Raw genomic sequence first — 19,524 nt, 5'->3', positions numbered from 1 at the left:
TCTTAGGGTTGCAGATGCTAAAAATTGAAAAACCATGAAAAACTAACTTGCTGGTGTGAATTGGCCGATTTAAATCTGATATAGCAACGGGTACTAAAACCAATTTAACCACTATTAAAATACCATGTATTATATCATCATAAACTAATCGTTGTATATATTATTTGAGGCAGGTTTTGGTTTTTCCAGGAAGAAAATTTGGACAATGTTGAGCGTTGTAATTGACCACATTATTGAGTATATTCTCCCATAATAATAATAACAGGTTCTTATATAGAGCTTTTAACTTAGATCAAAGCGCTTTACATTATTATTACCCCTGTTCATTGGGCCAATTAAACATTCCAAACACCATCTCAGCTCCCTGGGGAGTATACAGCTTGATGCTGCCTGTTAGGCACAAGCAAGCTTATTCAACCACGATAACCATCTCTACCCTTACAGGTACCCATTTACTCCTGGGTGGAGAGAAGCAATGAGTGACAAAGTGCCTTGCCCAAGGGCACACGCACCATGACCCCGGCTGGACTCGAACCCACAACCCGCAGCTTTACCCACAGGCCACGACTGAATCCAGTGCCCTTAAACCACAAGGCCACAGCACTCCACACTACCAATGCCGAATTCCTGCTGTGACATCACTGCAGCGCATGACAACAGCGCCCTCACACATCAAAACAAAATTACATGGCCCAAAACCTTTAAAGAAGGCATTATCATGATTCAATCGTAATATACACTTTGCACATTTTCCCTTTTTTTTTTTTTTAAATGACTGGACTTCCGTCCAATCACCTTTTTTTTTTGCGCGATGTTCACTTCAGACGCACTCTTCCAAGCGAAATTCTGACCACTAGCAAAGAACCAAAAATTGATTTTTTTCGGTGCATTCAATCTTTGATTATCTATTACAGCAGTAACATTTCCACATCAAATTTGATTCCACTCCGAAGCTGTGTCTGTGAAGCTTAGCGTTACCCTGCTTCTTTTTTTTTTAAGAGTTGTCTTCCTTGACTCCGTTTGTTCCTTGTGCATCTTCCCTTCCGCCATTCACTCTTGCCTCGGGCGATTCTCCTTCCATTTCTAATCTCTGTAAAGACGGAGACAAGGAAACACCTTACTTTACTCAATATTTACTTATGATTTGATTGACAAAAATGATCTGCAACTGCAAGTTGACTTCCGGCTTGTTGACTTTTTTTTTATAATCGCTTTTTTTCTTGCAATATAAAAGTTTTTCACTTTTGCATGAGACATCTAACAAATATAATATGCCCACATTTAGTTATGGAATATTTACTTTAAAAATTGTAAAAAATGAAGGAAAAAAAATGGTTTTTTTCATTTAAAGGGAATAAACAACATTTGCAAACACTGGAAAACAAAACTACCAAATTTTTACGAAAAAGCTTACTAGGACGTCGGTAAATGAAAGTCTAAAGCATCCTGTAAAATTATGGCACCTGGTGTGAAGTCATTTTCAAGAAAAGTGGTATTTTGTATAAATTTCCAATGGTGGTCGGCCGACCACCGTTGGAAAAACCTAACTATTTTTCAAACTACTGCTCCAAATTTACCATTTTTTTCAGTCCAAATTTTGTTTGCTATTGGTTACATGTTCATGAACGGGTGCAGGCCAGCTAGACTGGTTTCCTTACCTTATAATTTTCCGGCATCTATAAATTGATTCGTTTCATCTTTAGTGGAGTCAGGGAACCAGACTACTTGAACATTTTTATTTTTCTTGGTTTTTCCAGCATTTTTCGAACACAAAACATCAAACTTGTCAATGTAACAATATTTGATCTATTATACTAACCCCTCAAATAGTTCATTTCTGAAAATTACAGCAAAAGCCAATGATGTACATGTACATTCCCTTTAAAATGGTAATCATGGTAATACACATTGAACATTTGGTAGGAGAAAAACTTTGACAGAACGGAGAGGGCAAACATTTCACATCATGACTTACCTGTAGTGCAAACTCGGGCAGTACGAATGCCGCTCTGTGAATTGCAGCATTGTAGTATTTTAATTGGAGTTCTTTCTTCTGGGCTTTGGTCCACTGTCGCACCGGCTCCCGGAAATTGGTGTCCTGTAATTACAAGCAATATGGAACCAAAAAACCTTGAAGGACAAGGAAATAACGAACGTACCATTGGGGATTGGTGCCTGCACAGTGGAGGATTTTGGAGGATTGAGGAGGTAGCTAGAGCCCAGCCACTGTTACTTTACATGGGGCTTGATGCCCCTTGAAACTTGGTAGGTACAAAGAGTGTGCCATTGGGTTCCTGCACAGTGGAGGATTTTGTAGGATTGAGGAGGTATAGCCCAGCCACTGTTACTTTGAATGGGGCTTGTTACACCTTGAAACTTGGTAGGTACAAAGAGTGTGGCATTGGGTTCCTTCACAGTGGAGGATTTTGTAGGATTGAGGAGGTAGAGCCCAGCCACTGTTACTTTACATGGGGCTTGATACCCCTTGAAACTTGGTAGGTACAAAGAGTGTGCAATTGGTTGCCTGCACAGTGGGGGGTTTTGTAGGATTGAGGAGGTAGCTAGAGCCCAGCCACTATTACTTTACATGGGGCTTGATGCTCCTTGAAACTTGGTAGGTACAAAGAGTGTGTCATTGGTTGCCTGCACAGTGGGGGATTTTGTAAGATTGAGGAAGGAAGAGCCCAGCCACTATTACTTTACATGGGGCTTGATGCCCCTTGAAACTTGGTAGGTACAAAGAGTGTGCCATTGGTTGCCTGCACAGTGGAGGATTTTGTAGGATTGAGGAAGGAAGAGCCCAGCCACTATTACTTTACATGGGGCTTGATGCCCCTTGAAACTTGGTAGGTACAAAGAGTGTGCCATTGGGTTCCTGCACAGTGGAGGATTTTGTTGGATTGAGGAGGTATAGCTTGATGCTCCTTGAAACTTGGTAGGTACAAAGAGTGTGCCATTGGTTGCCTGCACAGTGGGGGATTTTGTAGGATTGAGGAAGGTAAAGCCCAGCCACTGTTACTTTGCATAGGGCTTGATGCTACTTGAAACTTGGTAGGTACAAAGAGTGTGCCATTCGGTTCCTGAGGATTTTGTAGGATTGAGGAGGTATAGCCCAGCCACTATTACTTTACATGGGGCTTGTTACACCTTCAAACTTGGTAGGTACAAAGAGTGTGCCATTGGGTTCCTGCACAGTGGAGGATTTTGTAGGATTGAGGAGGTATAGCCCAGCCACTGTTACTTTACATGGGGCTTGATGCTCCTTGAAACTTGGTAGGTACAAAGAGTGTGCCATTGGTTGCCTGCACAGTGCAGGATTTTGGAGGAATGAGGCAGATAGAGCCCAGGCACTATTACTTTACATGGCGCTTGTTACACCTTCAAACCTGGTAGGTACAAAGAGTGTGCCATTGGGTCCCTACACAGTGGGGGATTTTGGAGGATTGAGGAAGGTAGAGCCCAGCCACTGTTACTTTGCATGGGGCTTGAATCTTGGCAGGTACAAAGAGTGTGCCATTGGTTGCCTGCACAGTGAAGGATTTTGAAGGAATGAGGAAGGTAGAGCCCAGCCACTATTACTTTGCAAGGGGCTTGATGCCCCTTGAAACTTGGTATAAAGAGTTTCACCCCCACTTGCCTCTCTCCACCCAGGAGTATAAATGGGTACCTGCTATGGACTGGCATCCCATCCAGGAAGAATAGGGATATTCTCAATCATTTCATGCAAAGGGCACTGGAGATAAATGCTGGCCTGATAAGAGGCTCTGAACAGACTGACAGACCTACAGCTCCCTCCTGTTCACTTTTCTGTATTTACATGTACTTACGGGACTGAGACTGCATAGCGTGAAGCCAATCTGACCGCTGGGATAGGTAGGAATGGTACAGTAGCCGTAGTCAACCACAGGGTACAGCGTCTGGCAGAAATCCTTCATGGTCTTGATCAGGTCCAGGTGAAGCCAAAGACACTCTCCTGGAAAACAATTGATGGAAGTTCAAAGTTAAGTTCGTCTCGGTTTTTTTTGGGGGGGGAGGGGTGGTTGTTTTTTGTATTACTGCATAGGTGTCATTTCTTGTTCCTCTACCCCAATCCAACAGACTGTACTTTTTGTTCTGGTTGATCGTCGAGAAACATGGTAATAGAATATGTGATGCGATCAAGCTAAATGAGTCATTTGTCAGGAATTTTTATTTGGAGATACAGGCCAAAATAGGGCCACTTCATAACATCACTTCATCACATCTTTTGGTGTTTAAACTTTTATAATTTTGTAACTTAAAATGGTATCGGTATGCAGTTTTCACAGCAGTAATGCTGCGATTGTTTTCTTTTCAAAACTGTAATAAGAATTGTTTTGACCAGGGTTGACAAACGACTCATGTAGCTTGATCACATCACATACATTTATGCTAATACACAAACTCCGTGTACGATAGGTTCGCGCACTTCGCGAACTCAGCGGCTGTAGCATATTAGCATAGTTTTAGCATAACAAAGGCGCATTGTCATGCGATGCAAATGAACCTGGAGAGCTCGATGTTTAACCCTAACTTGGGATTAAAATTAGTTTGCGAACTTCGTTGACCTCGCGAACAGTCATTATTGATGCCTGCCCTTTACAATGTGTGCAATATACAAAGTGTGGTGGTGATGACATCATCCCGTTTTCATAAACTTTTCAATTTTTTTTTATTTGCTAAATTTGACAGTAGCTGAGTCCAGAGTTACTTCACATTTTTGAAAAAGCAAAGAACATTGAATATAAATGTGTCCATAATAATAACTTCATTGCACAATTTTTTTTCTTCAATGTTTACCCCTTTTAATATTCTACAGTTAGCACACACACTCTCAAATTTGTATCCTTGTGGAGAAAATTCTTTGTTCTCGTGTAGTAAAGTTTTCGATTTTGAAAGTGAAGTTTCAAAATGCTCTTATTTTAACCAGAATTAATTTCCTTGGCTGAAATTCGGACTTAATATCCCTTTTTTAAAACTGCGACAGATCAACCCACCTTGGAAATTCCTAGTTTTTGAGTACAATCCATATCTATTTCGTGAAAACCTTGTGGAGACCTATTCATCTATAGAAATTTCCCTGTGGAGACCTTTACAATGTTTTGTTCCCTATTGTGTGCGTGTCTCCACAAGGATACAAATTTGTGGTCACTTTTCCTGGACTTCGTTCAAGTCACTTTGTGTGCACATGTGCGAGACTTATTGCTCAAATTCAAAATTCCTTTTAACAAGTTGGTGACCTCATAAACCCACAAGAAAAATTAGGATTGGAATATAACATGAGAAAGTTTGGGAAGTGCGGCATTTAGGGCGATTCACAATGCAGTGCGCCACCAAGAGTTTGCCACGATGAGTTCATTTTTTCAAGTTTACGGCCAACAAAACGTGGCCCATTTGAATGAGTGTCAGTAGACAACTTGAGCTAAACGTGGCCCATTTGAATGAGTGTCAGTAGACAACTTGAGCTAAACGTGGCCCATTTGAATGAGTGTCAGTAGACAACTTGAGCTAAACGTGGCCCAGTTGAATGAGTGTCAGTAGACAACTTGAGCTAAACGTGGCCCAGTTGAATGAGTGTCAGTAGACAACTTGAGCTAAACGTGGCCCATTTGAATGAGTGTCAGTAGACAACTTGAGCTAAACGTGGCCCATTTGAATGAGTGTCAGTAGACAACTTGAGCTAAACGTGGCCCATTTGAATGAGTGTCAGTAGACAACTTGAGCTAAACGTGGCCCAGTTGAATGAGTGTCAGTAGACAACTTGAGCTAAACGTGGCCCAGTTGAATGAGTGTCAGTAGACAACTTGAGCTAAACGTGGCCCATTTGAATGAGTGTCAGTAGACAACTTGAGCTAAACGTGGCCCATTTGAATGAGTGTCAGTAGACAACTTGAGCTAAACGTGGCCCATTTGAATGAGTGTCAGTAGACAACTTGAGCTAAACGTGGCCCATTTGAATGAGTGTCAGTAGACAACTTGAGCTAAACGTGGCCCATTTGAATGAGTGTCAGTAGACAACTTGAGCTAAACGTGGCCCATTTGAACGAGTGTCAGTAGACAACTTGAGCTAAACGTGGCCCATTTGAATGAGTGTCAGTAGACAACTTGAGCTAAACGTGGCCCATTTGAATGAGTGTCAGTAGACAACTTGAGCTAAACGTGGCCCATTTGAATGAGTGTCAGTAGACAACTTGAGCTAAACGTGGCCCATTTGAATGAGTGTCAGTAGACAACTTGAGCTAAACGTGGCCCATTTGAACGAGTGTCAGTAGACAACTTGAGCTAAACGTGGCCCATTTGAATGAGTGTCAGTAGACAACTTGAGCTAAACGTGGCCCATTTGAACGAGTGTCAGTAGACAACTTGAGCTAAACGTGGCCCATTTGAATGAGTGTCAGTAGACAACTTGAGCTAAACGTGGCCCATTTGAATGAGTGTCAGTAGACAACTTGAGCTAAACGTGGCCCATTTGAACGAGTGTCAGTAGACAACTTGAGCTAAACGTGGCCCATTTGAATGAGTGTCAGTAGACAACTTGAGCTAAACGTGGCCCATTTGAACGAGTGTCAGTAGACAACTTGAGCTAAACGTGGCCCATTTGAATGAGTGTCAGTAGACAACTTGAGCTAAACGTGGCCCATTTGAACGAGTGTCAGTAGACAACTTGAGCTAAACGTGGCCCATTTGAATGAGTGTCAGTAGACAACTTGAGCTAAACGTGGCCCATTTGAACGAGTGTCAGTAGACAACTTGAGCTAAACGTGGCCCATTTGAATGAGTGTTAGTAGACAACTTGAGCTAAACGTGGCCCATTTGAACGAGTGTCAGTAGACAACTTGAGCTAAACGTGGCCCATTTGAATGAGTGTCAGTAGACAACTTGAGCTAAACGTGGCCCATTTGAACGAGTGTCAGTAGACAACTTGAGCTAAACGTGGCCCATTTGAACGAGTGTCAGTAGACAACTTGAGCTAACTCATTATAGATTGGGACATAGCGTTCTGCTGCCTAACAAAAAACACGATACTGACACAGTGCGTGAAATTACAGTCGGACATCGGACATTTTCCGACCACTTTCATGGTTTGTCCGACCAAATGCAGATGTGCTCGGACAAAATGTCCGAGCGATTTATGTATTCTTTGTGGAGTTGTCTTTTTCAGAAGTATGAAATAAACGGTTGCACTCAAAAGTATTTTGTTGTTTTACTTTATTTCCGATGATCCGGTCTGTAATACTTACCGTACGCTGAGCGGCTGCTAACTACATGTACGTGTTGTCTTATATTCACGCAATAGATGCAACGCGTTTACACCCCAATACATGTAATGAGAATTTAGCAAGATCAAAGTACGTTGTGTTGCGCGGTATGCTTTAAGTGCGTGATTGTTACTAAATTCTCACAACGTGGCTTACTACAGAAACGAGCGCGTGAATGCCTGGCGCTTGTCATTGCAACTACATAGTGTGTATTATGGATACGTACGTACGTAAACATACATACTGTACATGTACACACGTGTATGTACCGTCCACGTGTTTGAAGTATAGTAAACGCGGCCTTTTGAAAGTTCGTCTCGCAAGGTTTCACAGAGTAATTTACTTGGGAAAAAGGAGCATTTCAAGTTTTCAATCATGAAGAGAGCACTATGTAAGTATGTTTTAACTAGTCCTCGACTGTTGATAACCTATTTGTTTGCTCATGTGACCTTCAAATTTGGAACGCTAAATGGCAGATCAAAACTTGACAATGGCAGAACACTTTTGATTGTGCTCGGACATTTTGTCTGACCACTTTTTTTGTCTAATTTCACGCACTGCTGACAAAAAGAAAAGAAAAGGGCAAACAGATACTCGAATCATACGCTTACGAAACTACTGACCGGATAAACTAACAATTTCAAATCCCGCGCTGCGAATTTGTTGACCATCTCCCACAATGCACTGGGAAAAAATGAACTCTCCGTGGCGCACTGGTGGTGCACTGCATTGTCATTTGTGAATTGGAGAGTTATTAACAATCAAGTGTCTGGCATAGGCAGCAGCGGCAGAATGGAGTTCAGGGGTGGTGGGGGTGGGGGGACGGGGGTGTGTAGAGGAATGAGAGGGGGATGGGAGGGGGCAGTACATATATGTACGTCTTTGTACTAGTGGTGGATCTTAAACGGAAGAAAGACATAATTATCAAAAAGGGGACACAAACACCTCCCCACCTCTGCTGCCTATGAGCATATGAATATCACATGGAGTGGTTGAGATGTTATTCTTATTCACCTTGCGTGCAGACGATTCCGCCAGGTCTAAGTGCCTTCTTCATGAGTTCATAGTAAGACTTCTCAAATAGCGCTGCTGCTGGCCCTGTCGAGAAAAAAACAAAAGAAAAACGCCACAAGATCCCATTAAACCTCGTCCTTACAGATTACGGTCTCCGTGAAATAGACGGAGGCCTGTGGGTAGAAAATCGTGGGCTTAGCAGCCCAACCAACTTTGGCCCCGGTGTTTTCTCACCTACTGGATCCGACGAGTCCGTGATGATGACGTCAAACTCGTTGTGGTGCTGCTCCATGAAGACGAAGCCGTCGCCGATGTGCTGGGTCAGCTTGGGGCTCAGAAAGCCACTGGACATGTAGGGAAGGTACTTCTTGCTCACTTCAATCACTTTCTGCAAGTCGTCAGAGACAGACACACAGACCAACAAACAGAACATTAGTGTATCTACATATGTATATGGTTTAAAGGCACGTAGGATCATTTGCAAGCATTCAAAAACGAAACCTGCCAAACTATCATGAAATATCCTACTAAAAACGAAACCTGCCAAACTATCATGAAATATCCTACTTGATTTTAAGTAAATAATGGGATCAAGAATCCTGTGAATTTGTTGTGCCTAGTATGCTGTCATTTTCAAGGAAAGAGGCACTATCACAATTTCCTAGCAATAGTTGGGATGTAACCATCACGCCGTCAACAGAAACATATGCTGTGGCCTCGTGGTTAAGGGCATTGGATTCGTGGTCTGCGGGTAAAGCTGCAGGTTGTGGGTTTGAGTCCAGCCTGGGCCATGGTGCGCGTGCCCTTGGGCAAGGCAGTTTGTCACTCATTGCTTCTCTCCACCCAGGAGTAAATGGGTACCTGTGAGGGCAGAGATGGTTACTGTGATTGAAATTTGAATTAGGCAAAAAAAAAGAATAGTTCTGCTTCCGGTTACCCGACCGACCCTATTTTCAGGCTGCGACCCTAAAAATTTTATCGGCAATTCCAAAAAAAAAAAAAAAAAAGATTGAATAAATAAAAATAAAAACCTTATGTCTTGTCTGTCTTCACAAAATACCTCTCAACAACCCTTTTGCATCAAAAAATGCTTGTATTTATTGTTTTCTTACTTACATTCGCTATTTTTTCAAAAGAAACCTCCGTTATTTTTACAAATTCGCTGCGCGATTCAACTACTTCGCAATTCGATGTCTATAATCACGTGCGTAATAAGCGCAATGCGGCGACAACAGGTTCCCGCCGCGCCGCGCAGGAGCCAATTATGAAAATGCGGTAACTAGTCTGTGCACGGCTATGCGATGTTAGCGCTAGCATGGCTATGCAGGCGCAGGCACGTGCTCTGTCAACTGGTCGGAATCGACATCGTAAAAATGCTGAGAAAGACATCGTAAAAATGCCAAGAAAACACCGATGGAGAAAGAACATTTTTGCAAGTTAATTCACAGATTTGATCTAGCTTGTCTGTGTATGTATTTTCCGTGTTCAAGAGTTCATTTTGAGATCGCACTACTCGTATTTGGAGTGATACAATGCAGCGTGTTTCCTGAAATGTTCGACCCGTTGGCCGCGGGCCACACATGTACAAATGTACATGTACAGTGCATCACACACTTCGGAGTTTTGGCCAGCTCCCGTTCTTGACTAGCGTTGTGCCTATGGTGCGAACGACCTGAATTTCCCACAATTTTTTTTACGAATTATCGAACTTAAATATATCGACAATAATTAAGGTAGGTTTTATTCACTTTTTGTGGCCATTTTGTGTATAGCTTTCGTACTGCAATAGAAATAGTTCAGGCTAAAACTTCGCATATAATTTAATACCCCATTCAATCTGCATAAAAACAATTGGCAAAAAAAAAAAATTCCGACCGATCGACCCTATTTTTGAAAGACATGTAATCGGAAGCAGAACTATTTTTTTTTTTGGCCTTAGCTTGCTTGCGCCAAACAGGCAGCATCTACCTGTATACTCCCCAGGGAGCTGAGATGGTATTTGGAATGTTTCATTGGCACAGTGAGCAGGGGTAATATTGATGTAGCATCTTGAGCACCAGTCCTGGTGGATACGTGCGCTTTATAAATACCCACTTTTATTATATTATTATTACCGGTATGCTTTGCGTCGAGAAAAATGAAGATCACACATTTTTGTATGTTTACGCAAAAAAGGTTAATAGTTTTTAACAGTCCTCTTTTGATTTTGAGTGGTGCATGAAAAGCAAATGATGCCTTAAAAAAAAAACGAGTATGTATGACAACACAAACCTTAGGCATTTCAAAATCTGATGAAATATATATATTTATTGACCAAAGAAACTGACAAGCGCAGGATTCGAACCAGTGACCTGTGATTTCCATACCTCGTCGATTTCGCACTGTGTGACACTCTCCACCTCTGGGTGTTTGACCACCTCCCTGATGACCCCACCGTCTCCGCCCCCTACAACCAACACCTGAAAGAAAAATCCCAACAAATCATCACCCACATAGGTTCCACGTACGACATCAAAGGACCACGTGACCATCCAGTTTCTCGGTGATCGGCCACCATTGCACTAGGCTTTCATTTTGCTCCGCAAATCTGTGAATGGGTGACAACTGGCTGACTGAGAATAATGTCCCAAATGCTGATTTCGGGATAGCGTCACGAGAGGGCGCAATTCAAAATATATAACTCAGCAACTTTGGAATTGAAATCGAAATGCAGAATATTGTGTTTAAGTTTGTTCTGTTTCCTCAATTTATACAGCATTCCCAGATTTAAACCTTTATCAGGTTAGGTAGTATTAACCCTAACCGCCCTGAATCCTTCAAAATCCTCTTTGCCAAAGTGGAGGAATTTGATTGAATAGTACATTTATTTCCGGAATTTGGAGGATTGAGGTTTCGTGACAAAAGTGCGTCACTGATTTTTTAGGATGCACTTTGTCAAGGTCTAAGGCTGGGCCTTGTGTTGTTTTTGCTCAGCCATGTATAAATTTAGGCCTGGATTATGCTTGAAATCCTCCGTACTGCTCCAGGATGTCTCTTGCCAATCCTCAACATATCAACAGTCACTGCCGCAGGATTTTGCAGGATTCAGGCAGTGGTCACCCCTCCATGGACCATATTCGAAGAATAATGAAGGAAATCACAGGATTGAGACTACAACGCTAATATGCTATTTTTCCATGAGGCCAATTGGAGGATTTTGCAGGATTGTGGCTACATCCTAGCAAAAAGGCCTAGGGAGTTAGGGTTAAGCATCTTTCTTTACAATTTGAGCACTTTTGTTGGTTCAAAAAAAAAACGGGACAAAAAAACATACAAATGGTGTAATCTACCTATAAGGAACACAGCAAATGCTTAAACTTCCTGTTTTTTTTTTTTTTTTCAATTAAGGTCTAACAAATCTTCCCCGGGTTTTGCAACTGGGATTCTTTCCTTTGTGCTGTATTTTCTGCCGCAAAGAATGATTCAAAGTTGGTTAAATTCCGGACCACAGCCTCAATGCTTCAGATATTTGATTCACCACAGCTTTTCAATGCTTCAGTTATTTGATTCAAAGCGATCTTTGTGTCGGTTATTCAGTTGCATTTTTCGGTTCCATTAAGTAGAACGAAGGCTCCCTTTTTCAGAAGGCACAAAAAAAATGTTGTTATTTGATAAATCAATCAATCATTGTGTCAGTAAGTCAGTTGTATTTTTTTAATTCCATTAGGCCGAACAAAAAAAGATGTTTGGTCCGGGTCACCGGACTAACCGAAATGCGACCCCACACCATTTTATTGGTTAGTTGGAAAACAAATATTACGATACCGATGTCTGATCAAAATGTTTCAAAATCGCCGACCGCCAGAACAATTTATAGGCATTTATCAGCAAGTGATTTTTTTTTTCTTTCTGGTACTATCCGAAAGAAATCATCAAGGTCTAACATCAGATTGCATGTACTTTGAAAACCCATACATGTACGTTGTACCAAGACAGCTTGTTACACAGCTACACAAACTTTCAAGCCTTGGGACGCCATGCAGCAGCAGCATGGAAAACAATTTTTTCGATGAAACTTTTGTTTCAAATCGTGGGAGAAATCATGGAAGCAAAGTGTCCTAACGATCGTTTTCCAAACTAAACGCTGTTAGGTTGCTGAAAGCAAGTCTTTGTAAACATCATGTTAGCCAATAAGAAAATGTACTATACTTCACATCGGATCACACGGCCGCACCACTTTTGTGGCTTTTGTTCGGCTCTCGTGCACGTGCACGCAAGACTGCAATTTGCTCTAGACATCAGAGAATGTGAGCACTTCCCAAAAACACAAAGCAAATTTCTCATAGTGACATCTCAAAATGACATTCAGGGAATTCTTCGTGAAAACCCATGGGGAAGTTGACGATTTTTCAATTGCTTGCTGTATGGTTGAACTTAAATACGAACTTATTTCGACAAAACACGTCTCAAAAAACATCCCATGGGGACCACTTAAACATGTATCAATCACTCAAATGTATTGGCTCCAGAAAAAAAATTTTTAATGAAATGAAATGCCATGCCGACCAACTGACCCAATTTTGTTCTAATCATGTGACCTGAACCAAAGGTATTTTATTGTTAGGCCTTAATTGAAAAGCACTTACCGCAAATATGATGGCTTCTTTTTTTAGAAGGCACAAAAATCACTCATTTGATTAACTGATCATTGTGTGGGCTATTCAGTTTCATTTTATGGTTACATTAATTGAAACGTACTTCATGAAAATGAAGGCTTCCTTTTCAGAAGTTCCAAAAATGTAACTGTTTGATTAATTGATTTATCAATGTGTCAGTTGTTCAGGTGCAGTTTTTCTTTCCACAAATAGAAACTTATTTCATAAAAGTGAAGGCTTCCGTTTTAGAAGGCAGAAAAAAATATTGATTTATCGATCATTATTGCATTTTTCAGTTCAATTAATTAATTGAAAAGCACTCGGTGCAAAAGAAGGCTGCGTTCTTTAAATTCTCACGCCACATGAAAGACATTGGTCAATCTACACACAAAACTTTTTTTCACGAGAAACGCGCGGCAAACACAAAGACAGACATATAATGTAAAGACCAAAGTTCTAAAACGTGAGTGATTGCTTGGCTTATAGTGAAACGTCCACTAAGGCCGGACGTGAAACAGCTCAATTTTTGTTTTACTCAGCATTAATATATTAAACTGAAAGACTTATAAAATTGACCAAGTTCTATTTTTAACCCTAACCCCTTGAGCACTTTTACTAGAAAGTATCCTGAATCTGCCAAAATCTATCAATTTTGTCAAGCAAAAAATGTTGGTGTCCAGTCTGTCCTGACGTTTTAACCTCGAATCTCGTGCATCTTTTGATACCAAAAAATATAAAATTTAGACAGCGGGTTGCCGAGAAGCAAAAAAAAATACCCGCTGTGAAGACTAAATTTCCCCATACATGTACGTAGTGTACACAAAGCAGAATTACCATTGGTGCATATGAATAAATAATAAGCCATAATTCCAAAACCCTTTGGCCTGGTCTTGAAATATCTTGGGTATGTTCGTGTTAAGTTGTTCTATGCATGTAAATGTACCGGGTTTCATAATTTTTCGTCACTGGATGATCGAGATCTAAGGGAGGGGGAGGGAGAGGGGGGCAAAATACCTAAACCGCCCCTCCCCCCCCCTCCCTCCCCCCTGCTGTGAGAAGGTCAAAATAACCTTGCCCTTTTAAGGTTAAAGCCTTGATGTTATATCTTGTCTACATTTTTACCGGTACCTTCTTTGGGTTGGGATGTGAGTTGAGAGGCAGGTGGGTTATCATCTCCTGATAGCTGAACTCGTCCCGCTCCGTGCACTGAATGACGCCATCGAGAACAAGCACATTGCCGTAGTTCTCACTGTCAAAGTACAAAAAGGGGGAAATGAAGTATCCTGATTCTATTTTCACCTCATACAAATTCAGTGATAATACTAAAAGTCATCGCATAGCATAATGTAAGGCCCCATAGCCACATAAAAGTTGCTCAAATACTGGATATTCTGTGTCTTGCGAGTCACTCAGCGGTGATAACATTTGAGGAAATGTTGTTTTGAATTGATATGATTTTGATTTTGAAATGTGCCTTCGAAACATTCGATTATCCCGAATGACCCATGACCCATATCATTGTGCACATGCGCAGCTGTACCAAACTGGCTTATCGTGTATTTGACTTTCGCAAAAAAGGCTTTTCCTCATAAGTTGTTAACTTGTTATAAACACCATGTGGCTCACAATATGGAGGAAGTCCAGTATTTGAGCCACATTTATGGGGCTAGCCCAGAGCGCTAACTCATGTAGAGCGCTAACTCATGTACAAAGTGATGCCTGCTGGGCGCATGCCAACTTGAACTAGCTTGGTTGGTCAAATAATTTAAAAGTGGATTTTGTTCCCTTGTTATAAGAACCGGGCCCTTAGATATACGATCGCCCGCCTAAGACTCTAAGTTATTAATTAATATCACAAAACTGCACTTCGATTTATATAGGCCCCTAATGCAAAATAAATACAATGTACACATGTGTATGTAGGCCTAGAACTGCACTGTGTTAGTGTTTAGCTCTAGTACTGAGTGGAGCGTTGAACTACGGTACCCTCCGTACGGAGGGTACCGTAGTTCAACGCTCCACTCAGTAGAGCTGTTACGCCCCAACTATCGCATCGGTCCCAACTATAGTTGGGACTTGGGACTGTCCCAACTACAGTGCGGCAGTTGGGTCGGCCCAACTATAGTTAGGACTGGAGTTGCGCCGGATGCTTCATGCTTGATCTAGATCTTGTTGGATTAAATGTTCCGCGGCGCTGGCACCGTGTATTCGTCGTGCATGCATGCCGCAAGGCTGGCCGGTCACGTGGTACTGCCTAGTTGGATGAGTTGTCCAGCTGCTGGGTTGATTGTCCAGCAACATTTTGCAAAATTCAAAGATTGCCATGGCCGGCCAACTATAGATGGGCCCCACCCATAGCTAATGTCAAAGGTCCCAAGTAAAGTCGGACAGTATGTAACAGAGCTGTAGGGAATGTTTTATAGTCGTTGTACATCAATGTAAACTATAGTTGGGACCGCCAAATAAAAATATTGCGGTGGCCCAACTACAGATGGTCCCCACCCATAGATAAGTTGGTCCCAAGTAAAGTCAGATGTGTATTAGAGTTGTAGGGAATGTTTTATAATCGTACAACAATGTACACTATAGTTGGGACTGCAAAATAAAAAGATTGGAGTGGCCCAACTATAGATTCGCCCCATCAATAACTAATTTCAGTGGTCCCCAGTAAAGTCAGACGTGTATCAGAGCTGTAGGGAACGTTTTACAGTTGTACATCAATGTAAACTATAGTTGGGACACCGCAAAATAAAAAGATCGGAGTGGCCCAACTATAGACATGATAGATGGGCCAGCTCAACAGTGGAACTTACAGTTGGGACCGTCCCAACTATAGTTGGGACAGGCCCAACTATAGTTGGGCCAGCCCAACTGTGGAACTACAGTTGGGACAGGCCCAACTATAGTTGGGACCGATGCGATAGTTGGGGCGTGACAGGGCTAAAATAGCCATAGCGTTGCAATTGTTACGTTAATAGTAGTAATAATACGTTAAACTTTTACCTTTCGAATACAAGCACGTCCTGAAATTTAGATTTTTCGTGAAACAGAACCTCCTTGACTTTCAGTGACATACACTGGCCGGGCCACAGCGTGCTGAACTCACTAAACCAACCCTCGCGCAACGAATCCATGACGAAAAACTGTGGAACACCCGAAAAAATAGCACTTTAGGCTAGCAGACAAAAAACCTTCGGTGGAGTGATTTTGCGTCAGTCGTAAACACAGCATATGCTACATATTTATTATTCTACATGCAATAGAAGTAGGTCCACTGGTTATTAAGAGAGTTCCTTGCAAATTATAGCCAGTCATAATATGCACAGTACCAGTTTCTACGGTTGTCCCATGTGTTATAGAACTTACAAGGTGCATGTATTATCGCGTGTCCGCCACGTGCGCGTGTGACATGTGCGGTGGCGTGGGTACATGTGCATGTACGTGAGCAATGATAGTCTTTGTTCAAGACGCTAGCGATCGATTGATTGCCACATCAGAAGGGCTCCCTCGCATGACATACTAGCGCTTGCACAATAGTTAACTAGATTAGTTTTTTACAGATTAATTTCGCTTAGAATCCTTTCCTTTGCGAGAAGAAAAAGAAAACATCTTGTAGATGATCCCCATCCGTGCAACTACCAATTGGATATCAGCATCCTATCCTCTGCAGATCTAAATAACAGAAGGCGCAATAAAGGGCTCATATATTTTAATGCAATCCTTGAAAATCACCTTTATGTCCTATTTAACCTTTATTTAGTCTAGTCAAGAGTGTTTTTTGTGCTTTCTTGGTTTTTATGCTGATGAAACTTTCCATATTCGCAAGCAAAAGTGTGATGTCATTTCAGGCAGAAACCTCACTACAGCTAAAATTTAGCACCACAAGTTTCAAGCCTTGCCAGAATTTTGTGGATACATGTACTTCGCTGTCGTAAATTTTCTTTTCTTTATAATTTAGTGCTTCGTTGTAGTGTCAGTACATAGCAGTAAGCCAATGAGCAAACTTTTCTCAAAAAATGTTTTCACTAAGAGCAAATTTTTGGGTTCACTTCACAACTTGAACAACCCTGAATTAGCAATCTACACGGAGTAATTTCCCGTGGTGTTTAGTATAATTGGTATGCTCATTAACCTGAGTAAGGTTTTTCAATAACATTTCTGTAGGTTATACTTTTGGGACAAATGCAGGTGAGGCTTATAATAATGCCTTTAACTGATAGATCGAGGTGTCAAAGCGGAAGGGTTACAACTGACATTCGATTTGCATGTATTTTTTTTTTCAGCACAAAATAATAAACCTTACAACGCAGTGGCGCGGCAGATGTAGAAAATCCCAAAGGATGGGCCGGGGTTTTGAAGTCCGAGATTTTTCAAGGTGTTGGATGAAGCGTTGTACAGGGTGAGTAAAAAAAACGAAACCAACATGTTGGGACCATTTTTGTGTGAAGTGCGAAAACAAATCACATAGGGATGTGTGTGAAGTGTTTCGTTTTGCCGAAAGAACACTTAACTTTTTTTGTGATCCGTGGACAGAACCTTAAAACGGTGGTTGTGTTTAAAATTCCGTAACTTGAAAAGTACATGAGTGATTTGAATGATTCTTAAACTAAAAGAAAGCTTATGAATTGGGCTTTTATATCCTAGATTTTGAAAGTGCTACATGCAGAACTTCACTAAAACAATGGTCCCGACATTTGGGTTTCGGTTTTTTTACTCACCCTGTAAAGACTAAATCAGAAGCAGTGAAGCAGGATGTGCAATATTGAGTGATGACGTTATTTTTGGACTTTTTTAAAGGAAACTTTGGACGTGCTCATTGTATAAATTATAATTCCTGGCAGTGGCGTAACTCGGTTTACAATGGGGGGGGGGGGGGGGGGGGGCACCTAGGGGTGCATAAACTTTTCAAGGGGGCACTGCAGGCCAATGGTATACCATTCAACATTATAAAATGTGGGGGGGGGGACACCTGGGGGCACGGACATTTTGAAATCTCAAACTCCATAGCGTCTCCCTTGGGGCAAATATATTTCAAAAGACTTCGTTGTGGGGTTTATTGTTCTATTGTGTTTACTGCCCCATAAGAAACCATGAACCTGCACACATTGGTGGGTCTCATATTGTATTAAATAGAGGCGTTGAACAATAGAGGACATAATAAATTATAGGGTCCACAATTCAATTGTTTCTGTGGACGAACAGTCCAAAATGACAGCGATTTGTTTAAAATTTAACCTCTGAACCTGAACCTAACAAACATTCTCCATTCATTTGGAAAGAAATCAGTCATGGTCAGTTTTCCATGCGAAGCCGATATACTATTGTTTTTACAACGCAACCTGCCAAGCTCACTGACATTATTTTTTTTCCAACTCATATAAGCATATAAACAGTGACAACTTTTTTTTTAATCTCCTCTAGTGCCACAAAAATATGAACGTAGTTATATAAATGTTATTCCTAATGGTTATACAGACTACCATACGATATAATTTTATTAACATTTCAGGTGCCATGGTTTTAGAGTTTGCTATAAATAATCACTAAAACTGTCTGATAAAACGTAATTCAAATTCAAGAAATTTCCACTAACTTTTAATAATAATATTACATAACATGACAAGAGACTGAAACAAAATCAAACAATGTTTTTTTAAACGTTAAACATTATTTTACCGATAATTTTGTGCGTATACTTCCAACATTGTGCACACAAAAATCCACTTCTTTTTAAGATAGGGTATATTATGCATGAGACAAAACCGGAATTTCATCAAAATCATATCAATCTATAACTTACAGTATACTATTATAATATCAATCAATATATGACATGAATCATATCAATAGGCCTATAATTACAATACAGTATTCTTCCCACTTTCAAACGCCTTCGAAAATAGCATTTGTATGATCTTATACAGCGTGTCCCAAAAAAAAATGTCCCTCTGATAGACTGCTAAATTAATTCCAAAATCAAGTATTATTCTCAATTTAGTGTTCAGATTAAGAAAGCCCATTCAATTTTGTAACTTCTGTGAAAATTTAATTGGTCTCGCTTCATTGGTTTTGAATACACAGTCTATTATGTAACAGCAGTGCTTTTCAGCCCATTCCAAGTTTGCAGGTGGAAGGATGTGCAGGAGGACAATAAAGGTTTACAAGATGGACATTGAAGAACAAACCATAAGTGGAGCACACCCTGTGAGAGCAAACACGACCAGTGGAACTAAACTTTGATTAGTTTTCATTTAAAAAAAGTAAATGAACTTGACTTTAGTTACTTAATAACAAAAACAAGAACACAGTTGTTGAAATAAAAGTGAAGCATGGAATAAGGTATGGTATGTCTGTAGTGTGCATTTCTTTTTATCAAACTTGGAATGGGCCGGAAAGCACTGCTGTTACATAAGAGCCTGTGTATTCAAAACCAATGAAGCGAGACCTTTGAAATTTTTACAGGTACTACAAAATTAAGTGGGCTATCTAAATATGTAAACTTAATGGAGTATAAAACTTGATTTTGGTAATAATTCTGTGGTCTATGAGAGGGACATTTTTTGGGGGACACGCTGTATACTGTACCATCATTCTTACAG

The 19,524-nt window shown here is 40.8% G+C and overlaps 1 protein-coding gene across 1 annotated transcript; it reads right to left on the bottom strand.

Annotated features, from left to right (window-relative positions):
* Positions 1 to 882: 882 nt before the first annotated feature.
* LOC119745893 (spermidine synthase-like) lies at positions 883 to 16,407 on the bottom strand. Its single transcript, XM_038222559.1, has 8 exons — positions 15,929 to 16,407; positions 14,054 to 14,174; positions 10,658 to 10,750; positions 8,526 to 8,679; positions 8,292 to 8,375; positions 3,828 to 3,973; positions 1,976 to 2,098; positions 883 to 1,090 (listed from the first exon to the last, which is right to left on the bottom strand). The coding sequence occupies exons 1-8, from the start codon at positions 16,057 to 16,059 to the stop codon at positions 995 to 997; spliced, it is 948 nt and encodes a 315-aa protein (XP_038078487.1). The 5' UTR covers positions 16,060 to 16,407; the 3' UTR covers positions 883 to 994.
* Between the last annotated feature and the right edge of the window lie 3,117 nt (positions 16,408 to 19,524).

This window comes from Patiria miniata, unplaced genomic scaffold (assembly GCF_015706575.1).
Source record: "Patiria miniata isolate m_02_andy unplaced genomic scaffold, ASM1570657v1 HiC_scaffold_7, whole genome shotgun sequence".
Taxonomy (NCBI): domain Eukaryota; kingdom Metazoa; phylum Echinodermata; class Asteroidea; order Valvatida; family Asterinidae; genus Patiria; species Patiria miniata.
Note: the sequence above shows the minus strand (reverse complement) of the source record. Positions and strands in the feature narration are given on the sequence as shown.